This window comes from Labeo rohita, chromosome 21, assembly GCF_022985175.1.
Source record: "Labeo rohita strain BAU-BD-2019 chromosome 21, IGBB_LRoh.1.0, whole genome shotgun sequence".
Classification (NCBI taxonomy): domain Eukaryota; kingdom Metazoa; phylum Chordata; class Actinopteri; order Cypriniformes; family Cyprinidae; genus Labeo; species Labeo rohita.
This window is the reverse complement of record NC_066889.1, coordinates 25,026,306-25,036,586: the sequence shown is the minus strand read 5'-3', so window position 1 is coordinate 25,036,586 and position 10,281 is coordinate 25,026,306. Positions and strand designations below refer to the sequence as shown.

Here is a 10,281-nt window from a genome sequence, read left to right as displayed (position 1 = left end):
TACACAGGATTGCAAGGTAAAAAAGCTAAACAAAAGCAAGAACAGATTAGCATTTATCTTCACCTGTAAACTTGAATTTCCAGACTGTCCAGATAAAGGGAAATCTCTGCAGACGTATTGTAGACAGAGTAAACAGCTGTCACTAGAATATATGTGCATAGCCTGACACTAAAAAACAGAGATGCAAATATGGCTAGAGATGGATCATATATCACAGCTGGAAATATCTGGCAGGAATCTAGTATAGTCCTCTCAAATATTATTGGATAAATATAGTGACACAGTTTCAAAAAGCTGTCCCAACATATCTGGGCACCTAAAATGTATGTGTCATTGTATTTGATGCTGTAGAAGTATTGTTCCTTGTTAGTTCATGTTTATTACAGGGTTCATACAAATACTGTAAAATGAAATTCCAGGACTTTCAAGGACTTTTCAAGCACTAGCTTATTTTTTTATTTTCACGGACTCCAAACAGAGATCTAACTAAACAATGTCTTTCAAGTTCCACAAAAGATAAATAGATAAATAAAAATATACTAATATTAACAAAATAATAACAAAATGGCAAAAATAAAGCAAAGCACTTGCAAAGTCATGTCAATGATGATGTCAATTTTAAGAACGAAAAGAGAAAAAGTGCACATTAAAAATAAGAATTTTTTTTAGGTTTGATTTTGCCATTGGTGGAGCCATAACAGCAGATGAAAATTATTGCAAGTGGGATAAATTGGTACCATGTCTAATTAAAAAAAAAAAAAAAAAGAGAGAGAGAAAAAAGATTCACCAACCCCGCTCCGAAGTCCCGATCTGAATAAAAAGACTTGCAGTCCGTGCTCCAAATCAAAAGAGCTGAATCGAGCTGAATCAAAAGATTCGTGAACCCACTGCAAAATTCCGATCTAAATCAAATGATTTACGGTAAATCAAAAGACTTGTGTACCTGCTTCCAAAGTTTCGATCTAAATCAAATTGTTCACAGTCCGCGCTCCAAAGTCCCGATCTAAATAATGATTTATGAGCCATCATTTCAGATAAGGACTCGGAGTGAGGATGGTGAATCGTTCAATTCGCGAAATGATTCGCGAAGCCGCTCCTAACAGAAATCAAATGATTTGCGATACATGCTCTTAAGTCCCAATGTAAATCAAATGATATGCGTTTGGTGATTTTAATTCCCGATCTGAATAAAATGATTCACAATATGCGCAACCCAGATAGCACACATATGTCCGCAAGATGTCTGTTAAAGATCACTTGATCTGGAAAGCATCTGCTGTGTACAAACATCTGACAAAGGTCTGTAAGATGTCAGTTTTACATGCATTTTAAAACATACACGTCTTATAGACATCTAATAGATGTCTTTGAGACCTTTATGATTTAGAATGTATGCAAAACTGACATCTTATAGACGTCTGTCAGATGTTTGTAGATCTGCAGCAGATGCTTTCCAGATCAAATAATCTTTAACCAACATCTTGCAGACGTACCTATGCTATCTGGGTAAGATTTTACATACATAATAAATAATAAACATCTTCAAGATATCTAATAGACGTCTTTTTGACATCTGATAGGAAATGTCCTATAGACATATTGCAGATGAGCAAACACAAAAAAATATGTCTTCCAGATATAAATGCACGTGTCAAAAAGACATGTCTGTGTGCTATCGGAATGTTTTAACTGATTGTTTCAAAAAGCTGTTTCACCCATCACTATAAAATCATTACAATATGTTGAAATCCGAAAATAAATGGCTCTTTTAATTTGATCTGGTTTCTACTAGTGAATCGGTTTCAGCGTAAATGACTCACTCGATTGATTTGGTTTGTCTGTACACAACACTGTCAGTACTACTACTGGCTTAGCTCACTAGTTTTATGACATTGACTGAAATAAGCAAAACAACTACGATAGTCGATGTAACATTTATCAGTACATAATGTAAAACATATTTCAGGAATGTTTTTTTTTTTGCATCAAAAGATTGAAAAATTATTGAAAAAGTTAAATACTTATTTCAGTAGTTCGACTAAAGAGCTATTTGTAGGTTAAATGCAAAAAGTAACGCAACAAAGCTTCAACTGTTTAAATGATTTATTAAAAGGCAACATGAAAATCCACAAGAAGCCAAGAAGTCTGTATATTTTCTTCCTGTACACAGAATGGTCCAAACAGATCACATCAGGACATAAACCATCAAATCAGCTTCAGTCCATTACAGGTGAGAATTACTTGTTCTTCCTCTTCTTCAAGAGTGCATCTCTTAATGCAATCTGAGAAGAAAATAAGAGAGGAAATCACTATTAATAAGAAACAGGTGTTAGAGGTATGTATTAAAGAGGTGAGAACAGCAGCAGGGCTCACCTGTTTATCTCTGAAGGAGCGTTTGCCTTTGGTCCTCACATTCTGACTGTGTTTCATCATCATGAAGTTCTTTTTTCGTTTCTTCTCTTTGTTACTGGTGCTGGCGAACGGGTTTAGCTTACTCCTCTTTTTAACAAACTCTTTCCTATCGGTCCGCCCAGCCTGAGAGCCACAAATGTCAAATATCAAAATTAAGCATTTCAACTTTTAACCTTGTGTTTATACAGATGAGGTCAAAAGTTTACACCCCCCTTGCAGAATCATTAAAAATTTTATTTTACCAAAATAAGAGGGACTGTACAAAATGCATGTTATTATCTATTTAGTATTCTGAATAGCACTGAATTTAGTACTGGGGGTGAATTTGAAGATCACTTATTTTGTCTTCTGGGAAAAATGTAAGCACCTTCTGTAGCTTCTGAAGGGCAGTATTAAATGAAATAATATGATATTTAGGCAAAATCTCCATTCTGTTCAAAAGTTTTCACCCCCTGGCTCTTGATGCATGATTTTTCCTTCTGCAGCATCAGTGAGCATTTGAACCTTCTGTAATAGTTGCATATGAGTCCCTCAGTTGGCCTCAGTGTCAAAAGATGGATCTCAAAATCATACAGTCCTTGTTGGAAAGGGTTCAAATACACAAAAATGCTGAAAAAACAAAAAATTTGTGGGACCTGAAAGATTTTTCTGAAAAACAGCAGGCAGTTTAACTGTTCAGGACAAACACAGGACTCATGAACAACTATCACTAAACTAAAAAACAAGTGTGGCTCATTCACGTAACAACACAGTATTAAGAATCAAGGGGATGTAAACTTTTGAATGGGGTCATTTTTATAAATTCAACTATTTTTCAACTATTTTCTCTTGTGGACTATGTGTGAACATCTTTTATGTGAAATATCTTGCTCAGGTCAGTACTAAATAAACAACAACATGCATTGTGTATGATCCCTTATAATTTAAATAATTAACATTTTTAGTGATTCTGAAAGGGGGGGTGTAAACTTTTGACCTCAACTGCATGTGTGTGTACATATATATACACTCACCATGGCTGTTGCCAGTCTTGTTTCTTTGTCAGATTTGGGTTTCTTGTGAAGATGTTCAATGTCTCTTAGACGCAGTAACTCACCTCTGGGAAAAAGGGGAGGGGGAAGTGCAACTTAACTGATTTCATTTTTCTCAGTTTATACAAAAGACTCTAAATTCCTGACATCAAGTTTAAGAAATCAAGGAAACACCATTCTTAAAACACATCCTACCTCTCCTCCTCTTCATCATTATCCACGTTCTTCCTCTTCTGTCCCTTTCTGGTCGCAGAGGTCATCTCTTTGGCCATCTGAGCGACGCGGATCTTTTTGAAGTCGTCCTGTGTGAGGAGTCGACTGGTGCTGACCGCCGCAGCTTTCGCTTTGCGCTCATCCATTGGGATATTCTTTAATTTCTCAGCCTGACATATAGAAACACAAAATGGGTTCATATGCATACTTTCCCATTATTACGATCAAATCAAGCATTAAGTGATAAGATCCTCACCACTTCTGTTTGTTCTTCATCAGAGGAGTGATGGACGTTCACCCACTCGCCATCATCATCATCCTCACTCATGCTGGCGCTCTCCCAGCCATCTGTGAGAAAGAGGAGGTTGGTCAGAGAGGCTTCTGATTGACATTACATTGAAAAAAAATAAATAATAAATCACATAATACTTGAATTTCACGCACCTTCATCTTCCTCTTCACCTACTTTTTCCTCTACTTCCAGCACCTCAGCTCCAGGGATGTAGTCTTTAGCCTCCAATTCTCCATAATTTTGGATTTTGGCCTCTTTGGAGGATTCTGTGGGCTTCCCCTGATAACACAAAAAATGTAAAAATGTTAATGTACTCAACCATACACAAGTTTGGGTTGGTAGGATTTATTTATGCTTTTGAAAGAAGCCTTTTATTCTCAATAAGGCTGCATTTATTTATTATCAGCAATACAGTAAAAAAACAAAATATTATTACAATTTAAAATAAATGGTTTCTATTTTAATATCTTTAAAAATGTCATTTATTCCTGTGATGCAATGCTGAATTTTCAGCATCATTACTCCAAGTGTCACATGATCCTTCAGAAATCATTCTACTATGCTGCTTTGCCGCTCAAGAAACATTTCTTTTTATTATCTGTGTCAAAAACAGTTGTGCTCCTTAATATTTTTGTGGAACATGATAGTTTTTTCAGTATTCTTTGATAAAACAAGTTAAAACTATTATTAGCTATTCATTCAAGGTTGCTTTTAATCTACTGACTGAAAGTCAAATTATAAAAAATGTAACAGTACAATGTATTTAAATAAAACATGAGGTTTTATTTGTTTATATGCAAGCTTTAACTGACATCAGAGAATCATAAACATATGAATGTGTTGTTAACTTATTGAAATATTACCTTTAAATCTCAGTAAAGGTACAAAATCAGATTATTTGTTCTGTTTCTATTTAATATTTTATGCTTCTCACCCTGTCTTTTCTGTGTAGCATCTGTGGATTGAGGCTTCTGAAGAGCTGGATAAGACCTCTGGCAGACATCGTAACATCTGGAAGATAAAGACAGACAATATTCAAAGTCAAACAGTTTTATTATTATTTATACAACATAAGTTGCATGTAATAAACAGACTATGATAAGTTATAATAACAGAATGCTTACTTTTATCTTTGTGAGTTTTGTACTGTGCGAGATCTTGAAGCAGATCTTCTGACATGGAGAGAGGACAGCGGGCGACCACTTCTCTTATGGCATTGATTCTGTGATATGAGGATGAACGTGAGACTCATGAGAAGGGTAAATTTAAAGTATTTTGCATTATACATTTTTACGTTTCATTGTATTTGACTCATATTTACACAGCGCCTACCCAACTGTCATGGCCTCTCCTGAATTTCTGTCCGTAACAAAATTATTGGCGATGGTCGTGATGACTGACTCAATGATCTGTAGATGGAACAGTAAATAATTAATTATTAATACAAATTCATTTGTAACTGAAAACAGTAATGTTGTGAAATAGTATTACAATTGAAAATAAATGTTTTTTTAATTTTAAAATATTTTAAAGTGTAATTTAAAAAAAATACAAATCTTTTGTAACATTATACATTTATTTACGGTCCCTTTTAATAAATTTAATGCATCTTTGCAGAATAAAAAAAAAAAAAATTAAAAAAAAATAAATAAATAAATAAATAAATAAATAAATACTTCATTAATCATTGATTATTATAACAAAGTCCTCATGATCAGTTCTTACCTCAGGAGGGACCAGCTGATGTGATGCCTGGGCAGCACACAACAGAATTTTAGTGACCTCTGAAATAAAAAAAATAAAAAAACCATGAATTAACACGAAAAGATGAGTATTAGATAAGAGACATTTGAAGACACTGAAGTGAATTACATGTTATTATTGTAAGACAACAGTGTTTACCTCTCTGGTGAGGCTGAAGGAACCGCTGGACAAACGGATAGAAATTGAAGAGGAAAAGCTGTAAAGACAGAAACAAAACAAGTTAGATTAAGTAAAATAATAAATTCCAAAATGTGCTAATTGAATTTTAAAAATGTCCACTAACACATTACCTCATGAATTCCCACGAGTCTAGAAATGAGCTCCATCATCATGATCTTCACTTCAAAACGCTCGTTTGAACTCTCCAACTGCTTCAGGAGCTTCTCTGCAAAATCTGAATAACAGTGATGTTAATTTGTAATCTAGATGCTTTTATAGAAAGCCATTCACAGTGACAGTTTATGGATCAACCCTTGTGGGTCTGAACCTGCAACCTTTCAGTTACCAGATATTTAACCTTAACATTACATCATCATTATTACATGTTTTCTATATTCTGTCAGTGTGACATGGTAGTCTTACCTTGTGGATCATGGATCAAGTGGATGGCGGAGAAATTAAAAACCTCCACTTTTTTCTTCTTTTTATGTTTCTAAGAAAACAAAATGAAAATTGCACATTAAACTGAAGTAAAATAAAATCATCTTAATGTACTAAAATAACTAAAGCTAAAAATATATTTTAAAAAATTATAAAAAATGACAAAAATACAACAAATTAAAATGAAAATCTAAAAATAAAAACTACAACAGTATGTAAATTAACACTGAAATTACCAAAAAATAAAAAATACTGATTTGCTGACTATGAAAAATTAGATTTAACCTTGAGGACTTTCATGGCTTTCTCCAGTTTTTTCTTGTTTTTGGACGATTTCTTTCCGGTGGAATATCGGATCATTAGATCTCTGGCTGTTGGCCCTTCGTCCTGCAGAGTAGGGGGGCAAAAAAAAAATCACTTAATTATTTTTAATATTTAAATTGCACTACAGCTCACAAGTTTGGGGTTGGTAAGATATATGTTTTTGAAATAAGTTTTTTCTGATCATTAAAGCTGATATAAAATACAGTAAAAACAGTAATACTGTATAATATTACTATAATTTAAAATAACTGATTTCTATTTGAATGCATTTTAAAATAATCCTTCAGAAATCATTCCAATATGCTGAATTGCTCAAGTATCATTTCTTAATATAATATATGGTGAAAACAGTTATACATTAAAGATTCTTTGATGAATAGAAAGCTCAGTAGAACAGTATTTATTTGAAATAGAAACCTTTTCTAACATTAGTAATGCATTTACAGTTACTTCTGATCAAACTGATGTGTTCTTGTTGGATAAAAGTATCAACTTCTAAATAATGCACTTATTGTACCTCAGATTCTGAATCACTGTCTTTCTTTTCATCCTCATCATTTCCCAGGAAGAACTTCAAAGCAGCTACAAGGATCTGAGAGAAGATGAGATTTAAAACATGTTAGAAGACGTCATAGTGAACAAAGTTACAATGTAGTGTATAATAAGCAAATAAATGGTCCTTAAATAACTGTCCTTAACTAATATTTTAATGCTGGAGATTTATACAAAGCCAAAAAATCCAACCTTTGTGACTTTGGAGAAACATGCGGTGGTGATGACGTTCACTGTTTTGGCGTCATTCCTGATAGGTTGAAAACAGAGCGATTGTAGATCATATCAAATGGCATCATATTATGTCACGAAGACACATCTGTTCGAGGACTCACCATATGTTTCTTTTGTAAAGCTCAATCATCACATCCAGAGAGATCTTGGCAGCAGTGGGGTTCGAATCCCTCAGCATGGTGTACATGAAGTTCTGTAAAGTCTGAGTACAGAAATAAATACAAAAGCAGTGAGTATTTATGTCAAAAAGTCAATGTCATGCAACATATCAGTGAACATTTCAATCCAAAATCTAAACGAGGGTAAATTATGAAATGCCGCGGTCCTTGAATTACGCGACTTGATTGAAAAATGAACATTATGCCCAAGTGACTTACCGTGTTCATCGTGTTGTTTTTGTGCTTGGCATTGATATTTTTGATATCAGTCACAATATGGGTATATAAAGTCTGAAGAGAGAAGAGAGAAATTTTCTCATCATCAATCATTGCAATAATTCATATTCTGAAAACAGAACTGCACTGCAAAATGAACATACCTTCCGCAAAAGTTTGTCATGACAGCGCAGCAGCTCAAAGAAAAGCCCTAGAAGACTGGTGGGACTGATCAGATCTTTGTTCCTCAGGAGGATGAGAGCCTTACAAAATGTCTAAAAGAAAGATTTTATTTAGAAACAGATCTTTAAAAGTTATTAACAACTGCTACCTTAAAAAAACTATCTTGATCAGGTTTATAGTTAGTAAACTCTACATACTAACTGTACTGTATGTCTTTTAAGATAAAAACGTCAGCTAAACAATAAATGTTATTCGCACCATCCTGAGATCTGGCTCCAGCACCGTATGATGGTTTAAGAGCAGATCAGTCAGTTGCTGTGGGAAATCTGACAGCTCCTCTAAGTAACAGTGTCCAACCTGAAGACAAAATCACAATCATCCAATAAACATAAGATGTCTAAATCACACTGCAACAAGCAAAAATATAGATTATATATATTACACATACCTGAGCCAGAAACATGACCAGCTCTGACAGGTCTTTGTTGGATTTGTCAGGCTGATGTTTAAAGATCTCCACATTGGACTGATAGTGACGATACTGTTGCAAAAACTGGAAAAACACCAAATTAAGATCATTTCGATTAATATTAATTAGCGCTGTCAAACAATTAATCACGATTAATCACATCCAAAATAAAAGTTTTTGTTTACATATATGTGTATATTCATTTATATATATATATATATATATATATATTTTTTTTTTTTTTTAGTTGTTTATTTAACAAGGACAATGCAGAATAACACTACAGATGCTCTACATACAGGCTTCTAGCCAATGGCTAATTTGCAGCCCCAGTCCCTGGTTAGGCTTTTAAAATACAATTAAAAAAAAAAAAAAAAACAGTACAAATTCAATAAACGTAACAGAAATCGAAGACTGTGTAATGCCATCAATGTTCACAAACCTGTTTTTGTTTGAACCATTTTTTAAAAAATGTTTTTCAGAAAAATTTTCAACTCTGTTTCCATTTTTAGTTCAAGTGGCAAACTGTTCCAGAGCAGTGTTCCTTTAACTGAAAACGTTTGAGCAAATTTAGTGTTTCTTTTAGGCACTATACAGTTCTGTGTAGTTGCACCTCTTGTAGAGATCCCTCTACTACTCTGTTTTACTATTAATTGGCATATAACATCTGGAGCAAGCTTATTGACACATTTAAAAACCATTTTAATAAGAGACAGATTCATAAAATTGTCAAAACTAAGCAAACTGTATTTTTGTAAAATGTTACAATGATGCCATCTGATTGATTTCTTATCTAAAATTGTTAAGGTTCGTTTATATAGGGATCTAACAGGTTTGATAGTCAGATATATATATATATATATATATATATATATACACACACACACACACACATTTTATATATACACAAATTTTATATATAGATATATATATATATATATATATATATATATATATAAATAAGCATGTATATATTTATATTCATATTATTCAATATTTTCATTATATAAACAACATATTTGTAAGTATATACATGAATGTGTGTGTATTTACATATACATAATAAATATACACAGTCCACACACACATATATTATGTAAACAAACCGTTTATTGCGGATGCGATTTATCGCTATTAATCGTTTGACAGCACTAATATTAACCAAGGTTAAGACATTTACTCAGTGGAACTAATAAGCATCTATTTTTAGTCACTAGTATTACTAACGTAGTCGGAAATCAATCGTTAATTATATGAACTACAGACCACATGGAAGCTTTTATTTACCAGTAATAATAGAATAGTTAACTTCTTGTCGCTTGTAGTCCAATGATTAAATACTAGCGAAACTTAAAGGATGGTTGACTATTGGATTACTGAAAAACGAGTTCTGGTAACTGTTAGATTAGGTTTAATAAATACACAAACAGCTTGACGTAGTGTAATGTCATGGAATTCTTTACTAGCGATCAAGCTAGTTGACAACTCAAGTAGCATTTACCTCCTCCGTGTAGGACTTCGGATCCCTCTTGATCAAATTTTGCAACTGTGGGAGGTTCGTCGGTAATTTGTTATTGTGACGACCCGACATTTTTGATTACCTTTGTATACTACGCGTCAAAAAATAACGTTTATTTTGAGTGATTTGATTACTCCAGCACAAGCGTGGCTCATATGGAAGTCGCCATGTTGCCAGCAAAGTACGGAAAGACTGAAAGGACATTCCGGATTTCAGACGAATCATTACTGGTGATGCTTCGTCAAGCTTCGAACCCGTTGCGAATCATTTGATTCGAACCAATAGATTTGCAGAGTTGTGACGAGCAGGCGTCA

At 33.5% G+C, this 10,281-nt stretch overlaps 1 protein-coding gene across 1 annotated transcript; it reads right to left on the bottom strand.

Moving 5' to 3' along the window:
* Positions 1-2,085: 2,085 nt before the first annotated feature.
* sdad1 (SDA1 domain containing 1) lies at positions 2,086-10,163 on the bottom strand. The gene is made up of 22 exons (XM_051093944.1): positions 9,950-10,163; positions 8,428-8,532; positions 8,238-8,336; positions 7,961-8,071; positions 7,800-7,871; positions 7,524-7,624; positions 7,381-7,438; positions 7,154-7,228; positions 6,598-6,699; positions 6,295-6,364; positions 6,003-6,106; positions 5,851-5,908; positions 5,674-5,732; positions 5,281-5,357; positions 5,073-5,170; positions 4,883-4,959; positions 4,101-4,227; positions 3,913-4,004; positions 3,639-3,826; positions 3,426-3,510; positions 2,374-2,535; positions 2,086-2,282 (listed from the first exon to the last, which is right to left on the bottom strand). Exons 1-22 carry the CDS (start codon positions 10,037-10,039, stop codon positions 2,238-2,240), a joined length of 2,055 nt encoding a protein of 684 aa, XP_050949901.1. The 5' UTR covers positions 10,040-10,163; the 3' UTR covers positions 2,086-2,237.
* Between the last annotated feature and the right edge of the window lie 118 nt (positions 10,164-10,281).

Bases quoted from the DNA above. Each gene is read 5' to 3' on its own strand.
- sdad1 (XM_051093944.1), bottom strand. From the start codon at position 10,039: ATGTCGGGTCGTCACAATAACAAATTACCGACGAACCTCCCACAGTTG. The intron at 8,072-8,237 runs GTGCGAATAACA...TCTTTCTTTTAG, and splicing joins TGGAGCCAGATCTCAGGATG to ACATTTTGTAAGGCTCTCAT. The intron at 6,107-6,294 runs GTAAGACTACCA...ACTGTTATTCAG, and splicing joins CTTGATCCATGATCCACAAG to ATTTTGCAGAGAAGCTCCTG.